General features: G+C 50.4%; 1 protein-coding gene across 2 annotated transcripts; it reads right to left on the bottom strand.

Moving 5' to 3' along the window:
• Positions 1-1,389: 1,389 nt before the first annotated feature.
• On the bottom strand, positions 1,390-3,397 carry bZIP45 (light-inducible protein CPRF-2). Of its 2 annotated transcripts, none has more exons than NM_001154368.2 (2): positions 2,508-3,397; positions 1,390-2,342 (listed from the first exon to the last, which is right to left on the bottom strand). In NM_001154368.2, exons 1-2 carry the CDS (start codon positions 2,685-2,687, stop codon positions 2,202-2,204), a joined length of 321 nt encoding a protein of 106 aa, NP_001147840.2. In that variant the 5' UTR covers positions 2,688-3,397; the 3' UTR covers positions 1,390-2,201. The 2 variants fall into 2 exon arrangements, with proteins under 2 accessions (NP_001147840.2, NP_001401269.1); NM_001414340.1 differs by having other exon boundaries at positions 1,390-1,967.
• Positions 3,398-23,739: the final 20,342 nt, after the last annotated feature.

Below are 23,739 nucleotides of genomic sequence, written 5' to 3'. Positions count from 1 at the left end.
GTCCCTTGTATTTTGTGAAATCTAGACCTTCAAAATCTTCTCCAATGCAAGTTGGTTTCAACCAATAGTTCATATCGGAAGGAAGAATGTGTATTTATAACACAAAGTTCACTGGCGGTTGACATAAATAACCGCCAGTGAAAACGGACTATTTACACTGGCAGTTGGTATAAAAGAATTACCTATCAACAGCCAGTGGAAAGAGCCCATTTTCACTGGCGGTTCTCCCACCTATTTATATGCACTAGCGTGTGATAACTGAAACTACCATTAAAAATTTGTGTGTACTGCTAGCTTAGAGCTCTTTTCTACTAGTGACATACTCAAGATCTGGTTCAAGAGCATATATCATACCAGGTGTTTCCTGTGAAAGACGAGCGGTCAATCTCGAAGCTGAAAGCTAAAGAGGAGACAAGGAAGAAGATTGCCAAGCGTGAGCTGCTTCCGTTACCATGTGAATTTAAACGCTTCACCAAGTTTATCAGATCTTCCTTCAAGAGAGTGAATGACATCATTGAGACCATTGCTAGGTATTGGGGAATTTCATTACAAAGGAAGATCGTCTGTTATTCTACAGGTATTCAGATCGAAGCACCGATTACCGAGCCAACCACCACTAGAGCGGTCATGGACGAAGTAATGGCACTTGGTCCGACACAAATCCTATAGGCAGTGTCTAGAAGAACACATGTCACTTTTGGGTGTTTGAATGCACTAGAACTAATAGTTAGTAGCTAAAATTAGTTAATACATCCAAACAACCTAAATAATAGTTTAGCTATTAGCTATTTTTGTAAATTAGTTAATAGTTAGGTAGCTATTTGTTAGCTAGCTAATTCTACTAACAATTTTTAGTCAACTAACTATTACTTCTAGTGTATTCAAACACCCCTTTGTTGTATCCACTAAGGCCAAATCATTCCTATCGTGCAATCGACGGAGGAAACATGTCTCAGGGGTGTTTGAATACCCTAAAGCTAATAGTTAATAGTTAGTGGCTAAAATTAGTTGAGATATCCAAACTCTATAACTAATAGTTCAGTTATTAACTATTTTTGGTAAATTAGTTAATATTTAGGTAGCTATTTGTTAGCCAGCTAATTTCACTATCAATTTTTAGCCAACTAACTATTAGTTCTAGTGCATTCAAACACCCCTTAGGTCAGGGGTTAAGGTGGTGTTTGAATGTACTAGATATAATAGTTAATGGATAAAATTAGCTAGAGACATCCAAACACCCTAGCTAATAGTTCAGTTATTAGCTATTTTTAGTAAATTAGCTACTATTTAGCTAATTATTTGTTGGCTAGCTAATTCTACTAGTATATTTTTAGCTAACTAAATATTAGCTCTAATGCATTCAAACACCTACTAAAGAAAAAAAAGTAATTTTTATATAGGATACTTGATCATCATCATTAATATTGTAGTTAGCAATAGTTGTGAACAAAACACAAGTTGCCAGTTGCCATGTGTTTTTTCACGCATGAGCAAATTAAAGGCAACAACAATAATGTTGGCTTTAACCCACATCCATGTGCACAATTAATTTCACAAACCCTTTTATACATTAAATCAAATGACGTACACACTACTTACAAAACATGGAATACATATATATGCATGCCTTTGTTTGTCTTGGCCTCTACCTCCTTGTACGTAGCTAGAGCCTAGAAGCACTGGTGCAACAAGTGGTCGACCATTTGCATGCTGCAGCTGCCAGAGTTCCACGCAGTTTCGCCAAAAGTATGGTAGGTAGCAGCACCGCCCATGACAGTTGCTGGATGGACATTCGTTGTTGTTGCGTACATATGGCATATGATCTCACGCAGTGCGCAGAGCCTGCTCTGCAGCTCCATCATCTGGGTGCGCAGCACCGAGTTCTGAGCTGCTGCTGCCGCGTAGTTCTGGCTGGTCATGTTCAGTGCTACCATGAGTTGCTGTTTCGTCGTCCTCAACTTGTCCACCTGTTTGTTTTGTTTTGTTTTATTTTATACAGAAGACGATTCAATTATTCCGATATAAACGCGACGTCGGGTAGAAGAAGAAGAAAAAAAATGATTGATATATATATGACCGTGTTGATTTTGCCGAGACAGCCAATGAATTGGTGTGGAATTTTTTTCCCTTTTTTCCCTTTTTTTGAGAAAGATTTCGACGGTGGCACGTCGTGCATCGTTCTTTGCTTAGGTTGGAATGGCCTACTTTGAATCAATTTTATTGGGTGGTGGACCCTGAGAAATTAAGGGGCACCGCGCATTATCGGAGTTTGCTTGCTTCAGCATATCCTGAAGCACAAGTCTCGTTTTTTTCATCTGACTTTTGCTTTGTGTCAAATTCACCTGCACATGAGTGCAAGCTTCAATACATAAAAAGCAAAAGTGGCCTATATATATACAGAGCACAGCAGCAAATTCACCATTTCGATTAAAATATGTTCAGATCAAACATGCATGCAGAAAGAGACACAGAGGTAAACAAGAGCTGTTCACAAACAACGTACGAACCTGCGAGTTGAGGTCGTCGAGATGTTGCTGCTTCCGCTGCCTCGATCGCTTCGCGGACTCCCGGTTTGACTCCATCCTTCTCTTGCGCATGAGCTCCATCCGGTGCACCATGTCACCCTCTGACCCCAAGCTACGGGTCCCATGACTAGACCCAGACGAGGCCCCACCGGACAGGGTCATCCTCAAAAGATACTTGGGGTTATATCTAGACTTGAAAGCTTTCCTCTGACTAATTAAGTTGTTGTATGTAGAGGCTTATAATTTCCAAGGATATGATACTAGTATGTTGTATTGGTGGTTAGGATCTTACTGAGAACACATAGAACCAATAGAGGAACACAACGGAGAAAGAGAGAACAAGATGGGTGCCTCGCCGGAGCGTTGAGTTGATCATAAATCTGCAGCGGTGACTCACCTCGGAGAGGATTTGTGACATCTACACCACGTTAGTCTATCATGGATCAATTGACGAAAACGTTTACGACAGTGAGTTTTTTTTACGAGAGAGAAACGAACAAGTTGATGCAGATGCACCAGGGCAAAAAAAAAAAAAAGTTGGCAGAGTCTCTTCCAGGAAACCCTAAAATTTGCTTCCAATGGAAATATACTCTTAAGAACTGATGGTCAGATGCACGAGAGAACAAGGCCAAGAACACATGGAAGGTGATCCAAGGGCGCAGGATCAGGAAGCAAGGAGGGCAAGAGATTCTTGCTAGCTAAGCTAGGAAGATGGCATGCAACAGGGCTGCTGCACAGGAACCTTAGCGAGGGAGGAGGGGAAAAGGGAATTGAGGCTTGGAAGAGGGGCTCATTTATAGATGGAGATGCGGTGAGTTTTCTGAGAGACGGAGAGAAAAAAAAAGATCAATGCAAATCATAGTGGTGGAACGGAAAGCAGTGGGTGGTGACAGAAACATGGGGAGGGAAAGCAGAGGTGATGGTGGGCTGGGGCCCTGGCATCTTGGTACAATTGCCAAAAGGTTTAGTTAATTGGTCATTACGATTGCTGGGTTATGCTATAACTTGTTCACTGCACATATTATTTGGTTTCACTGTTCGGTCAGTAAATTGTTCATCTGCTGCTAGTAATGATATGAACAGAGGAAGAGAATGATGTTTCCAGTAATTTAGTGAGGGTAGCTGTATTTATTTTATTTTCTGTTGAAAAGCTGTGAAAAGATATTTTTAGCAGATCCATGGGACGTTAGTGTCGTCCAGTCTATAAAGTGAAACCACATGCCATCCACAGATTTAAGTATTGATTTTTACTTTCGGTGTTGCCGGGTCACAGTGATTGTCTGCCAGTGGACAACCTATTCATTTCTTAGCTTTCTTTATTCAGAACAGAACACAGCGACATGAGCAACCGAAAATGCTTAAGACCATATGACAGTATCATGCAGATCTGGTCCAAAAGAACCATGTGAGTTCCTAGCGTCTCATTGTTAGACGTTTTCAAAATCTTTTTGCTAATAATAAGGTACACAATGTAGTCATCAATAAAATACTTTGTAGTATCTTACTGTTTCCGGTTAGCATAATGTCATCATCTTTAGGATTTTGCTCATGGGGTTCCTCAATAAGTTCTACTGCAATAAAAAGCTATAAAGGATTATAAATTCATGACCAAACAAGCTATATGCATTTTTCATATGAAACTCACTTCCAAAATATATAGTATCTCTGGACTCTATACCGGCACCACCATGTATATCTCATACTCCAAAATTTATTATTAAGAACCTATATCAAACAACAGTTTTAGATCCAAGTTTTCACTCCTTGTTGACTTCTTGTTGACTGACACATTCAACTTGGGTAGGCAATCCCAAGTGCACAAATAGGAGAGACTACATATTTTTATTTTCTCATTACTCGAATGGTGTAATTTCTTTATTCTCTACAGGAACTTTATTTAGTATATGTCATATTGTCAAAATGGTTGCACCCTACCATTTTTATACAGTGCCATTGCCTCAAACATGGAGATGAGTGTGGTTCTTTCTTTCGACAACCCCATTGCATTATGGTGAGTATGGCGGTATACTCTAATGAATAATCCTATGTTCCATGTAGAATTTAGAAAATTCATTAGAAAAGTTGTCGGCGTTTCGATTCCGGGGGGTCCCTAAGCCGACGAGTGAATGTCGCCGCGTGCCCCAGCCCAGATGGGTCGGCGCGAGGCCGAGCGCGAAGGGGGGAAGCGAGGCGGCCGGAGACAGGCGTGAGAGAGGTGGGAATCCCGCGGCCTTCGTGTTCGTCCCGTGCCCAGGTCGGGTGCGCTTGCAGTAGGGGGTTACAAGCGCCCACGCGGGAGAGGGAGCGAGCGGCTTCAAGCGAGCGCCTGTCTCGTCCTCGTCCCCGCGCGGCCAACCCTCTCTAAGAGGGCCCTGATCCTCCCTTTTATAGGCGTAAGGAGAGGAACCAGGTGTACAATGGGGGGTGTAGCAGAGTGCTACGTGTCTAGCGGAGGAGAGCTAGCGCCCTAAGTACACGCCATCGTGGCGGCCGGAGAGATTTTGGCGCCCGGTTTGTGTGATGTCGTGGCCGTGGGAGGAGCGCTGGAGCCTGGCGGAGGGACAGCTGTCAAGGCTGTCGAGTCCTTGCTGACGTCCTCTTGCTTCCGTAAGGGGGCCAAGAGCCGCCATCGTCAGGGAGCGTGTGGGGCGCCATCATTGCCTATCTGGCGGAGCGAGCCAGATGGGACGCCGGTCTTGTTCCCCGTAGCCTGAGTCAGCTTGGAGTAGGGTAATCATGGCGCCTCCCGTTGACGTGGCCGGCCCGCGCCCTAGGTTGGGCGATGTGGAGGCTCCTCCGAGGTCGATGTCGAGTCCGTCTTCCGTGGCCGAGGTCGAGTCCGACCCCCTAGGTCGGGCGAGGCGGAGGCCGTTGGCTGAGGCCAGGGCGGAGTTCGAGTCCTGGGGTCGGGCGAAGCGGAGTTCGTCGTCTTCTAGGGCTGAGCCCAAGTCCGAGCCCTGGGTCGGGCGGAACGGAGTTCGCCGTCTTCCGGGGCTTAGCCCGAGTCCGAGCCCTGGGTCGGGCGGAGCGGAGTTCGCCGTCTTCTGGGGCTTAGCCCGAGTCCGAGCCCTGGGTCGGGCGGAGAGGAGTTCGTCGTCTTCCGGGGCTTAGCCCGAGTCTGAGCCCTGGGTCGGGCGGAGCGGAGTTCGCCGTCTTCTGGGGCTTAGCCCGAGTCCGAGCCCTGGGTCGGGCGGAGCGGAGTTCGCCGTCTTCCGGGGCTTAGCCCGAGTCCGAGCCCTGGGTCGGGCGGAGCGGAGTTTCCTATGGTGCCTGTGGCCGGGCCTGACTGCCTGTCAGCCTCACTCTGTCAAGTGGCACCGCAGTCGGAGCGGCGCAGGCGGCGCTGTCTTTCTGTCAGACCGGTCAGTGGAGCGGCGAAGTGACGGCGGTCGCTTCGGCTCTGTCGGCTGAGGGGCGCGCGTCAGGATGAAGGTGTCAGGCCACCTTTGTATTAAATGCTCCTGCGATTTGGTCGGTCGGTGTGGTGATTTGGTCAAGGTTGCTTCTTGGCGAAGACAGGGTCTCGGGCGAGCCGGAAATATGTTCGCCGCTGGAGGGGGGCCTCGGGCGAGGAAGAGATCCTCCGGGGTCGGCTGCCCTTGTCCGAGGCTAGGCTCGGGCAAGGCGTGATCAAGTCCCTCGAATGGACTAATCCCTGACTTAATCGCATCCATCAGGCCTTTGCAGCTTTATGCTGATGGGGGTTACCAGCTGAGAATTAGGAGCCTTGAGGGTACCCCTAATTATGGTCCCCGACAATAGCCCCCGAGCCTTGAAGGGAGTGTTAGCACTCGCTTGGAGGATTTCGTCGCACTTTTTTGCAAGGGGACCAGCCTTTCTCGGTTGCGTTTTGTTCCGGTGGGTGCGCGCGAGCGCACCCGCCGGGTGTAGCCCCCAAGGCCTCGGAGAAGTGTTTTGACTCCTCCGAGGTCTTAATGCCTCGCGCAATGCTTTGGCTGGTCTGGTCGTTCCCTCATGCGAGCTGGCCGTAGCCCGGGTGTATGGTCGGGTCCCAAGTTCTCGGGCTGGTATGTTGACGCTGTCAACGGTTTGGTCGGAGCCGGGTTTGCGAGAGCAGCCCCCGAGCCTCTGCACAGGGCGAGAGGGCGATCTGGGACAGACTCGACTTTTTTACATACGCCCCTGCGTCGCCTTTCCACAAGGAGGAGGGGGGGAGAGCGCCATGTTGCCCTCGGTGGGCACCGAACATGGTGTCTCCGGTGAGCTGCAGGCGGGTGATCCGAGCGGACGTCCGTGCCCCATTCGTTAGGGGTCAGCTAGAGGCCCAGAGGCGCTCCCAAAAGTACCTGCGGGTGATCTGCCGGACCCGGTCCCCTGGCGACGGGGTCCGAGGGCTCGATGCCTCCCTCTGATGGGATTCCATTACATGATCGTTCTCGCTGGTCTCGGAAATGTCCTAGGGTACCTCGGGAGCGCAGCCCGAGCCTTGGTTATGTATCGAACGTACCCATGGTCATCCCTCGCTCTGTATCTGAGGCGGCTGTGAACCCTTCGGGGGCCAGCCTTCGAACCCCTGATCAGTAGTGGGCGCGGAGCCCGAGTAGCCTGAGGCAGCCGTTGAACCCTTCCGAGGGGCCGGCCTTCGAACCCCTGACCAGTAGTGGGTGTGGAGCCCACGTGCTCTGAGGCGGCTGTTGAACCCTTCCGAGGGGCCAGCCTTCGAACCTCTGATCAGTAGGGAGGCTCGGAGCCTGGTTCCTTCACGGGGAAGGATCCTTTTCGGGGTATCCCCCTTTCCCGGTCCCTGTTGCAAGAGAGAGAAAGAGGAAAAAAGGAAAAGGATACGAAATCGAACGACGCGGCGTACCTTTTTTGATGCGGTTGTTATGGCGAAGGCGAAGCGTCGCTCGCTTCTCCTGCCAGAGGCGCCGCCTGTCCCACCGCGGAGTTAATGCGACGGGGCGAGTGGTTCGCGGGGCGGCCGTTGCGCGTGCGAGGGCCGTTCGAGGAACGGAACACGGGCGCGTCGTCTTCACGCCGTGAGAGAGGGTTCTCTCGCTGCCCCCGGATGGGATGTAAGCTTGGCTGACGACGTGACCGCTGCTCCTGCCCGCCTGCCACCGCCATTACTGCCGGCCCATTTTTGGCCGCATTGACCGTCGCGCCAGGCTGGCGCTGCTGGGTCGTGCGCTGGGTCGCCTCGAGTCGCGGTATTGGTTCCGCAGTCGAGGTGGCGCGGTGGTGGCGTAAGTGGCGGTGCAGTCGCATGCACGAAGCATTCGGCGCGCCGGTTGCACGACGCGTGTGCCTGGGCCTCCGTGCTGGGCGTGTTGGGAGTCGGAGAAGTGCGCCCACTTGGCGCGGTTGCATGCCGCCTGCATGGCTGCCCGCCCTTTCGCCCGCTGGTCTGGGCAAAAGTGGAGAGCCGCTTGTAACCGCTGGGCGGTTGCACGCACCGCGCGCGGCGGTTTGGCTCCTTCTGCTCTGGGCCGGCTTGTATGACGTGTGGGACCCAGCCCCCGCGCCGTAGGAGGAGGACCTTGGAGCGTGTTGGAGAAGACTCAGCCCACGACGGCTGGGGACGCAAGTAGGGAGAGTCGCCTTTAAAAGGAGGGCGACCCCCTTGGAAGGCGACCATGTCTTCGCGCTCCCTTATGCATCGTGTCTTTCCACCTTCCAAGCCCCCCGGATGGGGGATACCCGCCGTCTTTCCGCCTTGTCGTTGGGGAAACGCAACTCCGCGGGAGTTGGTACCTTTCAGCCATCGTTCGGCTTCAAGGATTTTCATCAGCTAGCCCGGCTGCACCCCTCCGTCGGCGGTCACCCGAGACGGTGACCACCAGCCCCTAGGTGGGGAGAAGCAAGCCGGGCTACGATCTTGGTCCCACCCTCAGCTTCAAGGATGTTCATCATCCTCGCTGGGGTGGAGGCCGGGCCGAGCCGGAGCTCTACCTCCCGCGCGGGTTCGTGGGTCGGCCTCTCCTTCGGCGTTCGAGGGAGAGGGCGCTCACTGGCCCTGCGGGCGGGTCGGACTTCGACAACGAGGGGCTGGTCGACGGCGGGCGTCGTCAGCCTCAGCGCGTCGGGCTCGTCGGCTTAGCTCCCGGTGCCCCCTCCTGCCGGAAGGCGGCTGCCGCGCCGTGTGCACGGGAGGACCGCCCAAGATATCGCGCGCTGCCAGGGCGGCGTTCGTGTTCTGGGGCGGTCCTGCCTTTGCACCAGTACGGCGCCTCCACGCGGAGGTCGGTGCCCCACTCGTCCAGGAGGATCTGAGTGGGGATCTACCGGAGGGCTGACGGCCCCTGTCGTCGGTGCCGAGGTGGAGGCGGCTCGAGAAGTCCCCGTTGCCGACGGGATCACCGCCACCATCCGCGCTTCGGGCCTTTGGCTCTTTGTACTTGTCCTCGCCCCTCGAGCGTCGGCGTGGGCGAGGGCAAGGTTGCAGCAGCATCCGCCCTGAGGCCCTCGCTGCTGCAGTTCGGCCGCCCGGAGCGGGGGTCGTTGTCGTCGCTGCCGGAGCGGGTGACGGCGAGCCGCCCGTCGGTCTTCTGTTGCTCCGCAGGCCCCCCATCGAGTGGGGTTGTTCGTACCTGCGGAGGTGGAACCAGAGTTCCGTTTGTAATGGCACTTTGAATGCCAGTGTTTTTGTTCATTGTGGCTGTCGAGGCCTGAACATGTATGTAATTTCGGCACAGAGCCGTGTTTTTTTCCTCATTTTCGAGCACTAAGACTCGCCTGTTGGTTGTCTGAACCGCTTCACCAAGCGTGAGTCGCCCCGTGCAAAGGTGACGAGTGAGGTATCCATATCCCGGAGGCGTAGGAGTCCCTCGGCTCGGTCGGCCTTGCTGTCCGAGGCTTCTCTTGCTTAGTTAAAGGAACCCCTCGGCCGCTCTTCGATGAGCCGAAGCCAGGGGTAGCGGTGTCAGCGCGAACAGAGGCAAAGTTGGCTCGAAAAGAAGACCTGGTCGGCCAGAGCCTGGCCGGGTCATCCGTTAGCGAGACCGACGCCGGAATTGACCTGCCGAGGCCTCGGGCCGGGCTGATGTCCTTGGAGGACAGCTGGCCGAGGCCCCAGGGTGACCGGCCGAGCCGCCTGCTCGGGCCGGATTCTCGGAGAGGACCCTGGCGGCGATGGCCCGGGCTTGGTGATGACGTTGTCCTTCAGAGCGGAGACCCTTGGACCACGTCGCCGTCTGAGGCTAGGTCGGACCTCGCCGAAGGCGTTGTCGACGCCGAGGGTGCTGCTGCTCCCTTCAGCCATCAAGATTCGAGCCTGCAGGATCGGATTATCTTGTGGCGTGTGTTTTCTGCGGCCGCCGAGGCCAAAACACACCCTCGCCATGTTGTAAAGCCGCGTCTCTTTTCCTCTTGTTTCGAGTATCTGGACTTTTTTGTCGGTGACAGAATTGTTTGTGCGAGCGAGAGTTGCTTCTCATGGAAGGTGATGAGTGAGGTATCCGTATCCCGGAGGCGTAGGAGTTCCTCGGCTCGGTCGGCCTTGCCGCTTACGCGCACTCTTACACGTCCATGGGGTTCTGTCACCGACGCAGTCGAGAAGGCTCGAAGAATCGCTTCGGCAGAAGGGCTTCCGAACGTGAAGACTTGTTCGGTCCGCGGAATCACTTATCCGAACGTGAGTTACTTATCGCAGAAGGTGATGAGCGAGGTATCCGTATCCCGGAGGCGTAGGAGTCCCTCGGCTCGGTCAGCCTTGGCTGCTTACGTGTACTCCGTCGTTTTCAGGATCCACTTTCGAAGTAGTCGAAAAGCACGAAAGACATTCTAGCAGAAAGGATCTTTTTTCGAGGAAAAAATTCGACGCAGAGGGGGTTCCCCCCTTTTAGCCCCCGAGGGAGGGTCGGGCTTTGCCGAGGCGAGGCCGACCCTTCCTTGATGACTAAACTTTGCGTGGGAGCGAGGTATATGAACAACTTGAAAACATCTTAAGGGTAGAAGCGACGTAGTTGTTGGATGTTCCAAGCGTTGCCGTAGACCTCGCCTTGACTGTTGGCCAGCTTGTACGTTCCGGGCTTTAGAACTTTGGCGACGACGAACGCCCCCTCCCAGGGGGGCGTGAGCTTGTGTCGACCTCAGGCGTCTTGTCGCAGCCGAAGCACCAGGTCGCCCACCTGGAGGTCTCGAGACCGGACCCCTCGGGCGTGGTAGCGTCGCATGGACTGCTGGTATCGCGCCGAGTGTAGTAAGGCCTTGTCCCGAGCCTCTTCCAGCTGGTCCAGAGAGTCTTCTCGACTAGCTTGGTTGCTTTGGTCGGCATAGGCCCTCGTCCTCGGGGAACCGTATTCCAGGTCTATGGGCAAGATGGCCTCTGCCCCATAGACTAGAAAGAACTGCGTGAATCCCGTGGCTCGGCTCGGTGTTGTCCTCAGACTCCAGATCACCGAGGGGAGTTCTTTCATCTATCGCTTGCCAAACTTGTTGAGGTCGTTGTAGATCGAGGCTTGAGTCCTTGCAGGATCATGTCGTTGGCACGCTCTACTTGCCCATTTGACATGGGGTGAGCCACGGCGGCCCAATCCACCCGGATGTGGTGATCCTCGCAGAAGTCCAGGAACTTTCTGCTGGTGAACTGGGTGCCGTTGTCGGTGATGATGGAGTTCGGGACCCCGAAACGATGGATGATGTTGGTGAAGAACGCCACCGCCTGCTCGGACCTGATGCTGTTTAGGGGTCGGACCTCGATCCACTTGGAGAATTTGTCGATGGCGACCAACAGGTGCGTGTAGCCCCCGGGTGCCTTCTGCAAGGGGCCGACGAGGTCCAGACCCCACACAGCAAAAGGCCAGGTGATGGGCATCGTCTGCAGAGCCTGAGCGGGTGAAAGGGAATTAGGCTTACACCTAGTTCCTATATAATTTTGGTGGTTGAATTGCCCAACACAAATAAATGGACTAACTAGTTTGCTCTAGTGTATAAGAAATACAGGTGCTAAAGGTTCACACTTAGCCAATAAAAAAAGACCAAAAGCTGGGTTCAACAAAGGAGCAAAGGGCCAACCGAAGGCACCTCTGGTCTGGCGCACCGGACTGTCCGGTGTGCCACCGGACAGTGTCCGGTGCACCACCGGACAGTGTCCGGTGCACCACCGGACAGTGTCCGGTGCACCACCGGACATGTCCGGTGCACCAGAGGACTCCAACTCAAACTTGCCACCTTCGGGAATTTCCAGAGGCACTCGCGCTATAATTCACCGGACTGTCCGGTGTACACCAGACAGTGTCCGGTGCTCCAAGGGAGGTCGGCCTCAGGAACTCGCCAGCTTCGGGAAACTCCAACGGCTAGTCCGCTATAATTCACCGGACATGTCCGGTGTGCACCGGACTGTCCGGTGCAACTCCGGAGTAACGGCTATTCGGCGCCAACGGCTACCTGCGATGCATTTATTGCGCGCGCAGCGCGCGCAGAAGTCAGAGTCGCCCATACTGGCGCACCGGACAAGGAACAGTGCATGTCCGGTGTGCACCGGACATCCAGGCGGGCCCACAAGTCTGAAGCTTCAACGGTCAAAATCCAACGGCAGTGATGACGTGGCGGGGGCACCGGACATGTCCGCTGTGCACCGGACTGTCCGGTGCGCCATCGAGCAGACAGCCTCCCAACGGCCACTTTTGGTGGTTGGGGCTATAAATACCCCAACCACCCCACCATTCATTGCATCCAAGTTTTCCACTTCCCAACTACTACAAGAGCTCTAGCATTCAATTCTAGACACACCAAGGAGATCAAATCCTCTCCAATTCCACTCAAGGCTTTAGTGATTAGAGAGAGAGATTTGCCGTGTTCTTTTGAGCTCTTGCGCTTGGATTGCTTCTTTTCTTTCTCACTTGTTCTTGTGAACAAACACTCGCTTGTAATCAAGGCAAGAGGCACCAATTGTGTGGTGGCCCTTGCGGGGAAGTTTTTGTTCCCGGCTTTGATTTGAGAAGAGAAGCTCACTCGGTCCGAGGGACCGTTTGAGAGAGGGAAGGGTTGAAAGAGACCCGGCCTTTGTGGCCTCCTCAACGGGGAGTAGGTTTGCGAGAACTGAACCTCGGTAAAACAAATCCACGTGTCACACTCTTCATTTGCTTGCGATTTGTTTTACGCCCTCTCTCGCGGACTCGTTTATATTTCTAACGCTAACCCGGCTTGTAGTTGTGTTTATATTTGAAAATTTCAGTTTCGCCCTATTCACCCCCCCTCTAGGCGACTATCAATTGGTATCAAAGCCCGGTGCTTCATTAGAGCCTAACCGCTCGAAGTGATGTCGGGAGATCACGCCAAGAAGGAGATGGAGACCGGCGAAAAGCCCACTACAAGCCATGGGAGCACTTCATCGGAAGAGTCCCGCACCAAGAGGAAGGAGAAGAAGAAGAGCTCCTCCAACAAAGGGAAGGAGAAGAAATCTTCTTCTCACCACAAAGAGAAGAAGGAGAAATCTTCTTCTCACAAGCCGCATCGGAGTGGGGACAAGCACAAAAGGATGAGGAAAGTAGTCTATTACGAGACCGACACTTCATCAACATCCACCTCCGGCTCCGACGCGGCATCCGTCACTTCTAAGCGCCAAGAGCGCAAGAAGTATAGTAAGATCCCCCTACACTACCCTCGCATTTCTAAACATGCACCTTTACTTTCCGTCCCATTAGGCAAACCACCAACTTTTGATGGTGAAGATTATGCTAGGTGGAGTGATTTAATGCGATTTCATCTAACCTCACTCCACAAAAGTATATGGGATGTTGTTGAGTTTGGTGCACAGGTACCATCTGTAGGGGATAAAGACTATGATGAGGATGAGGTGGCCCAAATCGAGCACTTCAACTCTCAAGCGACAACAATACTCCTCGCCTCTCTAAGTAGAGAGGAGTATAACAAAGTGCAAGGGTTGAAGAGCGCCAAAGAAGTTTGGGATGTGCTCAAAACCGCTCACGAAGGAGATGAGCTCACAAAGATCACCAAGCGGGAGACGATCGAGGGGGAGCTCGGTCGGTTCCGGCTTCGCAAAGGGGAGGAGCCACAACACATGTACAACCGGCTCAAAACTTTGGTGAACCAAGTGCGCAACCTCGGGAGCAAAAAGTGGGATGACCACGAGGTGGTTAAGGTTATTCTAAGATCTCTTATTTTCCTTAACCCCACTCAAGTTCAATTAATTCGTGGTAATCCTAGATATACTAAAATGACCCCCGAGGAAGTTATCGGGAATTTTATAAGTTTTGAGTGCATGATCGAAGGCTCGAGGAAGATCAACGAGCTTGATGATCCCTCCACATCCGAAGCTCAACCCGTCGCATTCAAGGCGACGGAGGAAAAGAAGGAGGAGTCCACACCAAGTTGGCAACCAATCGACGCCTCCAAGCTCGACAATGAGGAAATGGCGCTCGTCATCAAAAGCTTCCGCCAAATCCTCAAGCAAAGGAGAGGGAAAGACTACAAGTCCCGCTCCAAGAAGGTTTGCTACAAATGTGGTAAGCCCGGTCACTTTATTGCTAAATGTCCATTATCAAGTGACAGTGACAGGGATAACGACAAGAAGGGCAAGAGGAGAGAAAAGAAGAGGTACTACAAGAAGAGGGGCGGTGATGCCCATGTTTGTCGGGAGTGGGACTCCGACGAAAGCTCTAGCGACTCCTCCGACGACGAGGACGCCGCCAACATCGCCGTCACCAATGGACTCCTCTTCCCCAACGTCGGCCACAAGTGCCTCATGGCAAAAGACGGCAAAAAGAAGGTTAAATCTAAATCCTCCACTAAATATGAATCCTCTAGTGATGATAATGCTAGTGATGAGGAAGATAACTTGCGCTCTCTTTTTGCCAACCTCAACATGCAACAAAAGGAAAAATTAAATGAATTAATTAGTGCCATCCATGAGAAGGATGATCTCTTGGACTCCCAAGAGGACTTCCTAATCAAGGAAAATAAAAAACATGTTAAGGTTAAAAATGCTTATGCTCTAGAAATTGAGAAATGTCAAAAACTATCTAGTGAGCTAAGCACTTGCCGTGAGATGATTGACAACCTTAGAAATGAAAATGCTAGTTTAAATGCTAAGGTTGATTCACATGTTTGTAACATTTCAATTCCCAATCCTAGAGATAATAATGATGATTTGCTTGCTAGGATTGAAGAATTGAACATTTCTCTTGCTAGTCTTAGATTAGAAAATGAAAATTTGATTGCTAAGGCTAAAGATTTTGATGTTTGCAAAGTTACAATTTCCGATCTTAGAGATAAAAATGATATTCTACATGCTAAGATTGTTGAACTTAATTCTTGCAAACCATCTACATCTACCATTGAGCATGTCACTATTTGTACTAGATGTAGAGATATTGATGTTGATGCTATTCATGATCATATGGCCTTAATTAAACAACAAAATGATCATATAGCAATATTAGATGCTAAAATTGCCGAGCATAACTTAGAAAATGAAAAATTTAAATTTGCTAGAAGTATGCTCTATAATGGGAGACGCCCGGGGATCAAGGATGGCATTGGCTTCCAAAGGGAAGACAATGTCAAACTTAATGCCCCTCCTAAAAGATTGTCTAACTTTGTTAAGGGCAAGGCTCCCATGCCTAAGGATAACGAGGGTTACATTTTATACCCTATCGGTTATCTCGAGGACAAAATTAGGAAAATTCATTCTAGGAAGTCTCACTCTGGTTCTAACCATGCTTTTATGTATAAGAGTGAGGCATCTAGCTCTAGGCAACCAACACGTGCTAAGTTGCCTAAGAAGAAAATTCCTACTGCATCAAATGAACATAGTCTTTCATTTAAAACTTTTGATGCATCTTATGTGTTGACTAACCAATCCGGCAAAGTAGTTGCCAAATATGTTGGGAGCAAGCACAAGGGGTCAAAGACTTGTGTTTGGGTACCCAAAGTTCTTGTGTCTAATGCCAAAGGACCCAAAACCATTTGGGTACCTAAAGTCAAGAACTAAACTTGTTTTGTAGGTTTATGCATCCGGGGGCTCAAGTTGGATCATCGACAGCGGGTGCACAAACCACATGACAGGGGAGAAAAGGATGTTCTCCTCCTACGAGAAAAACCAAGATCCCCAACGAGCTATCACATTCGGGGATGGAAATCAAGGTTTGGTCAAAGGTCTTGGTAAAATTGCTATATCTCCTGACCATTCTATTTCCAATGTTTTTCTTGTAGATTCTTTAGATTACAATTTGCTTTCCGTTTCACAATTATGTCAAATGGGCTACAACTGTCTCTTTACTGATATTGGTGTCACTGTCTTTAGAAGAAGTGATGATTCAATAGCATTTAAGGGTGTGTTAGAGGGTCAGCTATACTTAGTAGATTTTGATAGAGCTGAACTCGACACATGCTTAATTGCTAAGACTAACATGGGCTGGCTCTGGCATCGCCGACTAGCACATGTTGGGATGAAGAATCTTCACAAACTTCTAAAGGGAGAACACATTTTAGGACTAACAAATGTTCATTTTGAGAAAGACAGGGTTTGTAGCGCATGCCAGGCAGGAAAGCAAGTTGGTGCCCATCATCCACACAAGAACATCATGACGACCGACAGGCCGCTTGAGCTACTCCACATGGATCTATTCGGCCCGATTGCTTACATAAGCATCGGCGGAAGTAAGTATTGTCTTGTAATAGTGGATGATTATTCTCGCTTCACTTGGGTGTTCTTTTTACAGGAAAAATCTCAAACCCAAGAGACCTTAAAGGGATTCTTGAGACGGGCTCAAAATGAGTTCGGCTTAAGGATCAAGAAGATAAGGAGCGACAATGGGACGGAGTTCAAGAACTCTCAAATTGAAGGCTTTCTTGAGGAGGAGGGCATCAAGCATGAATTCTCTTCTCCCTACACTCCACAACAAAATGGTGTAGTGGAGAGGAAGAATAGAACTCTATTGGACATGGCAAGAACCATGCTTGATGAATACAAGACTTCGGATCGTTTTTGGGCCGAGGCGGTCAACACCGCCTGCTACGCCATCAACCGGTTATATCTTCACCGAATCCTCAAGAAGACATCATATGAACTCCTAATCGGTAAAAAGCCAACATTTCATATTTTAGAGTCTTTGGTAGCAAATGCTTTATTCTTGTTAAAAGAGGTAGAAAATCTAAATTTGCTCCTAAGACTGTAGAAGGCTTTTTACTAGGATATGACTCAAACACAAGGGCATATAGAGTCTTTAACAAGTCCACTGGACAAGTTGAAGTTTCTTGTGACGTTGTGTTTGATGAGACTAACGGCTCTCAAGTAGAGCATGTTGATCTTGATGAGATAGGTGAAGAACAGGCTCCGTGCATCGCTCTAAAGAACATGTCCATTGGAGATGTGTGTCCTAAGGAATCCGAAGAGCCTCCAAAAGCACAAGATCAACCATCCTCCTCCACGCAAGCATCTCCACCAACTCAAAATGAGGATGAGGCTCAAGTTGATGAAGAAGAAGATCAATCAAATGAGCCACCTCAAGATGACGGCAATGATCAAGGGGGAGATACAAATGATCAAGACAAGGAGGATGAAGGGCAAAGGCCGCCACACCCAAGAGTCCATCAAGCAATCCAACGAGATCACCCCGTCGACACCATCCTCGGCGACATTCATAAGGGGGTAACCACTAGATCTCGTATTGCACATTTTTGTGAACATTACTCGTTTGTTTCCTCTATTGAGCCACACAAGGTAGAGGAAGCACTTCAAGATTCGGATTGGGTGGTGGCGATGCAAGAGGAGCTCAACAACTTCACTAGGAATGAGGTATGGCACTTAGTTCCACGTCCTAATCAAAATGTTGTAGGAACCAAATGTGTCTTCCGCAACAAGCAAGATGAGCATGGTGTGGTGACAAGGAACAAAGCCCGACTTGTGGCCAAGGGATACTCCCAAGTCGAAGGTTTGGATTTCGGTGAAACCTATGCACCCGTAGCTAGGCTTGAGTCAATTCATATATTATTGGCCTATGCTACTTACCATGGCTTTAAGCTTTATCAAATGGACGTGAAAAGTGCCTTCCTCAATGGACCAATCAAGGAAGAGGTCTATGTTGAGCAACCTCCCGGCTTTGAAGACAGTGAGTACCCTAACCATGTCTATAAGCTCTCTAAGGCGCTTTATGGGCTCAAGCAAGCCCCAAGAGCATGGTATGAATGCCTTAGGGATTTCCTTATTGCTAATGGCTTCAAAGTCGGAAAGGCTGATCCTACACTCTTTACTAAAACTCTTGAAAATAACTTGTTTGTGTGCCAAATTTATGTTGATGATATTATATTTGGGTCCACTAACGAGTCTACATGTGAAGAGTTTAGTAGGATCATGACACAAAAGTTTGAGATGTCTATGATGGGGGAGTTGAAGTATTTTCTAGGATTTCAAGTGAAGCAACTCCAAGAAGGCACCTTCCTAAGCCAAACGAAGTACACTCAAGATATTTTAAACAAGTTTGGGATGAAGGATGCCAAGCCCATCAAAACACCCATGGGAACCAATGGGCATCTCGACCTCGACACGGGAGGTAAGTCCGTGGATCAAAAGGTATACCGGTCGATGATAGGTTCTTTACTCTATTTATGTGCATCTCGACCGGATATTATGCTTTCCGTTTGCATGTGTGCAAGATTCCAATCCGATCCTAAGGAATCCCACCTTACGGCCGTAAAACGAATCTTGAGATATTTGGCTTATACTCCTAAGTTTGGGCTTTGGTACCCTCGGGGATCCACATTTGATTTGGTTGGTTATTCGGATGCCGATTTGTCACACCCGGTTTTAGAAGGCAAACCGAATGAGAACAATGTACGTGCCAGGATCAGTTATTCACGTACACAGCAGTTACATAACATGGACATCATCACACGGTGCTCAAATAGTATTAATAAGGGAAATAGTCGATTACATCATACGTCTGAGACGTCCATATAGTCCTTACAATAAATCAAAGTGCGGAAAAGAAACGTAGATAACCGCGGCCTTCACAGGCAGCCGACTGGGGGTTGCCACTAACCCACACCTAGAACTCGTCGTAGTCTTGGAACTCCTGGAAGTCTCCTTCCACGGCTTCATCTTCGCCTGAGCAGTGGTTGCAATGCTGACAACCTGGGGATGGGGGGGGGTTTGGTGTGTAGAGCAAGGGTGAGTACACATCAACATACTCAACAAGTATCCTGTTTGGCTGTAGTGGACTAGCTGTATGTGGGGATAAGTCAAGTAGTTGCTTTTAGTTGGTCAGATTATTACTTACTAGTAGAAAGCCAAGTTTTAGCATTAACCCAAGTTATTAACCCGATGTACCCTTTCCAAACGGAAAGAATACCACTTACCAGTACCATAGTCATAACTAGAATCATCGACCTCATAACCACCTGTACCAAAGTATCTCTGATCAAGTACCACTAATCACTGGAGCTCCCTTGGCCGCTCATAACCGCGAGCACGGCTGATATATCAGTTTTCAAACACTCTGCAGAGGTTGTGCACTTTACCCACAAGCCGTGATTCCCTTTCTGCCCGGAGAGAGCTACTCCCCATTGACCACTACCTAGGTGGCCTAGCAGGGCATCACTACGTAGCCTTTACAAAGATTCCCCGGGGCTGTAGCCACCCGTTAGGTTTCCTAAATGCACCGCACTCCTCCCCAAGGGGCGAACCCAAACTTGGCAGAGCGAGCCGCATACACCGAGCCCCATTGACGGCACGACGGCTAAGTGAACTACACCCCGGATCTTCCAATTATTCAGCTAAGAGCATCCCATTCCACCCTCATGGTTGCACTGTTTTCCCGGGCGGTCATCCATAGAACAGGTCCTTACGGAGAGGCACTCGAGAAACCGCTCGAGCCCCCTTAAAGGCCACAAGTATAACATCATCATAAGAAAGGGGAAAACAGCGTATCATAGATGATCTCATCATGTTCATTGATTATAGTTGAGCAATAGCATAAAGCTAAACAGTGACAATCCAACCCAAATAGGTGAACAAGGACATGGTTAACAAAAGCTAGTCAATCCTTAGGCATAAATGTGTAAAGCGGGAGGTGAATTAAATAATGAATAGGATAGAGATAGGTCAAGGGACACTTGCCTCCACCAAACGACTGCTGCTCAGGGGCTTCTCCTGCGAGTTCCTCGGGCTCTTCGACCGGATCGTTCTCTATGCGATTGCAAGCATACATACATCCATCCATTCAAATTGGGAAACAAACAGTACATCATACAAGGGAACAAATAAAGTGAATATGCATTAAGTATGACATTCGATATCGCATTCATTATGGTTAGAAAGAAACGGGAAAAGGTCTCGCGGGAGGGTTAAAGCTTATGCACTAATGATTGGTTACAATTGGTTCTAACAAAAGAATTTAGTTATATGCACTAATGGAAACCTAGTCATTTTTAGTTGATCAACATTGGACTGGATAAACAATTAATTATATGAACTAACTAGTGTAACGAAATTATAAATTAAGTTTCCTATTTCAATAACATGAACAATGATTAACCTACCTAAAATAAAATAAGTAACAGTAATGAAAGAAAATAAAATAAATAATAAAAAAAATAAAAAAGGGGGGAGGCGGTTGAACCGGCCTGGGGCAGGGGCGGGGGCGGCCGAGCCGGCGGCGGGCAGGGGCGGCTGGGCAGGGGCGGGCGGTTGGGCCGGGGCCGGGGCGGCCACAGGGGCGGCCGAGCCGGGCGGGCACGGGGGCGGCCGAGCCGGCCAGGGGGCGGCCGAACCGGCGGGCAGGGGCGGCGGCGGCCGAGCCGGCCAGGGGGCGGCCGAGCTGGGCGGCGGGCGGCCGGACCGGGGAGAGGGAGGGGAGGGGAGATGGGGGAAGGGAGGAGGGGGGAGGGGGACCTCACCGGGGACGGGGACGGGCGGCCGAGCGGCGGGGTGGCCGAGCTGCAGGGGGGCGGCCGAGCTGCAGGGGGCGGCGGCTTGGGTGGGGAAGAGAGAATGAGAGGAAGGGAGAGGGATTGGGGGAATTGGGGGGGAAAAGGGAGGGGGCGGCTGGGCCAAAGGGCCCAAAGGGGGCGCGCGGGGGGCGGCTGGGCCGGCCAGGGACGGCCCACGGCGCGGGAGAGAGAAAAAAAAGAGAGAGAAAGAAAAAGAGAAAGAAAAAGAAAAAGAAAAAGAAAGAAAAGGTTTTTCTCCTTTTCGAAATCCGATCTTTCTAGATGAATGCACTTACATCTCTAAGCAAATCAAAGAATGCATAGTTCGGCATGGTGCATCAAACAACATAAAGTAATTTAGGGTTTTTCTTTACACGGGAATTCCAAGCCGAACTCCGCTATAACTTTGGAAAAGATCAAGGTTTAGCGAGGGAACGAGAAAAGAAAAGGGTAACGCCTGAATTTGGTGAGAGAAAAGAAGAAAAAATTCTACCCCCAAATTCAGGGCGTTACACGATTGGGCGGGGTGCAAAATCAATAGGAAGAGCACATCGGGGACTTGCCAGTTCTTGGGAAGATCCTTGGTGTCTTGGGCTTCAAAGAAGCAAAATTCGGTTGCTCTTTCCACCGCCGAAGCCGAGTACATTGCCGCAGGTCATTGTTGCGCGCAATTACTTTGGATGAGGCAAACCCTGCGGGACTACGGTTACAAATTAACCAAAGTCCCTTTGCTATGTGATAATGAGAGTGCAATCAAAATGGCCGACAATCCCGTCGAGCATAGCCGCACTAAGCACATAGCCATTCGGTATCATTTTCTTAGGGATCACCAACAAAAGGGAGATATCGAGATTTCATACATTAATACTAAAGATCAATTAGCCGATATCTTTACCAAGCCTCTTGATGAACAATCTTTTACCAAGCTTAGGCATGAGCTCAATATTCTTGATTCACGCAATTTCTTTTGCTAGATTGCACACATAGCTCTTTTATATACCTTTGATCATGTCTCTTTTATGTGCTATGACTAATGTGTTTTCAAGTCTATTTCAAACCAAGTCATAGGTATATCGAAAGGGAATTGGAGTCTTCGGCAAAGAAAAAGGCTTCCACTACGTAACTCATCCTTCGCCGTCACTCCAAGCAACTCTCCATTCTTGGGGGAGAAAAAGCATGATCATCAAAGAAAAGGACTTCGTCTTTGGGGGAGAGAGTAAGAGCCCAAAGCAAAAGGACCGGACTTCGTCTTTGGTATAATCTTAACTCATTTATTTATGACCAAAGGGGAAGATTGCACTTCGGAGGGCTCTAATAATTCCGTTTTTGGCGATTCATGCCAAAGGGGGAGAAAGTATGAGCCCAAAGCAAAAGGACCGCACCACCACCAATTTCAAAAACTTCGTGTTTCCAAGAATATTATCAATTGGTTTTCCTATTATGTTCAAAAGGGGGAGAAAGTAGTATTTCAAAAATTATCAAAACCCTCTTGAACACTAAGAGGAGGATCTCATTTAGGGGGAGTTTTGTTTAGTCAAAGGAAAAGCATTTGAAACCGGGGGAGAGAATTTCAAATCTTGAAAATGCTTTGCAAATCCTCTCCAATTCCACTCAAGGCTTTAGTGATTAGAGAGAGAGATTTGTCGTGTTCTTTTGAGCTCTTGCGCTTGGATTGCTTCTTTTCTTTCTCACTTGTTCTTGTGAACAAACACTCGCTTGTAATCAAGGCAAGAGGCACCAATTGTGTGGTGGCCCTTGCGGGGAAGTTTTTGTTCCCGGCTTTGATTTGAGAAGAGAAGCTCACTCGGTCCGAGGGACCGTTTGAGAGAGGGAAGGGTTGAAAGAGACCCGGCCTTTGTGGCCTCCTCAACGGGGAGTAGGTTTGCGAGAACCGAACCTCGGTAAAACAAATCCACGTGTCACACTCTTCATTTGCTTGCGATTTGTTTTACGCCCTCTCTCGCGGACTCGTTTATATTTCTAACGCTAACCCGGCTTGTAGTTGTGTTTATATTTGAAAATTTCAGTTTCGCCCTATTCACCCCCCTCTAGGCGACTATCAGCGGGCAGGTGGGTCTGCCTCGCGTAGAACTAACACCCTTCGCAGGTGCGGACAATTCTAGTAGCGTCGGCCACCGCCGTGGGCCAGTAGAAGCCTTGTCGGAAAGCATTCCCGACAAGGGCTCGAGGCGCTGCGTGATGGCCGCAAGCCCTCGAGTGTATCTCTCGCAGGAGTTCCTGACCTTCGGCGATGGAGATGCATCGCTGGAGGATGCCAGAGGGGCTGCGGTGGTAGAGCTCCTTCTCATCTCCCAGCAAGACGAACCCGCCGAGCTTCGGCTCGGTCGGAGGGTAGCTCTCCTCAGTGGAGATATTGCAGGTACGGGGTCTGCCAGTTTTGATCAGGCGTGACCCCGCTTCGCTCCCCCTCGACGTGCAGCGTCTCGCCCTCGGGGGCCGAGGGTACCTCGGGCTGAACCGAGGGTGCCTCGGGCCGAGCCGAGGGTGCCTCAGACTGTGCCGAGGGTACCTCAGGATGGGCCGAGGGGGCCTCAGGCTCGGGCGTGTCGTCGATCTTGACGGAGGGTTGATGCAGATCTCGGGAGAAGACGTTCGGGGGAACCGTTGTTCGCCCCGAGGCTATTTTTGCCAGCTCGTCCGCAGTCTCGTTGTAGCGCCGAGCGATGTGGTTGAGCTCGAGCCCGTAGAACTTGTCTTCCAGGCGCCGAACCTCATCGCAGTAGGCCTCCATCTTCGGGTCGCGGCAGTGGGAGTTCTTCATGACTTGGTCGATGACGAGCTGCGAGTCACCGCGAGTCGAGGCGTTGGACCCCTAGCTTGATGGCGATCCGCAATCCATTGACCAGAGCCTCGTACTCAGCCACATTGTTGGACGCCAGGAAATGGAGGCATAGCACGTAGCGTAGGTGCTTCCCGAGGGGCGAGATGAAGAGTAGGCTTGCGCCGGCTCCTGTCTTCATCAGCGACCCGTCGAAGAACATGGTCCAGAGCTCCGGTTGGATCAGAGCTGTTGGGAGCTGGGTGTCGACCCATTCGGCCACGAAGTCCGCCAGGACCTGGGACTTGATGGCCTTCCGAGGGGCGAACGAGATTGCTTCGCCCATGATTTCCACCGCCCATTTTGCGATTCTACCCGAGGCCTCTCGACACTGGATGATCTCCCCTAGGGGGAAGGACGACACCACAGTTACCGGATGAGACTCGAAGTAGTGTCGCAACTTCCGCCGTGTCAGGATCACCGCGTACAACAGCTTCTGAACTTGTGGGTAGCGGATCTTGGTTTCGGACAGTACCTCGCTGACGAAGTAGACTGGCCTCTGAACGGGCAATGCATGCCCCT

Source organism: Zea mays, chromosome 1 (genome assembly GCF_902167145.1).
Source record: "Zea mays cultivar B73 chromosome 1, Zm-B73-REFERENCE-NAM-5.0, whole genome shotgun sequence".
In the NCBI taxonomy this organism is placed as follows: domain Eukaryota; kingdom Viridiplantae; phylum Streptophyta; class Magnoliopsida; order Poales; family Poaceae; genus Zea; species Zea mays.
Note: the sequence above shows the minus strand (reverse complement) of the source record. Positions and strands in the feature narration are given on the sequence as shown.

Bases quoted from the DNA above. Each gene is read 5' to 3' on its own strand.
- bZIP45 (NM_001414340.1), bottom strand. From the start codon at position 2,687: ATGACCCTGTCCGGTGGGGCCTCGTCTGGGTCTAGTCATGGGACCCGT. The intron at 1,968-2,507 runs GTTCGTACGTTG...CAAAACAAACAG, and splicing joins TCGACGACCTCAACTCGCAG to GTGGACAAGTTGAGGACGAC.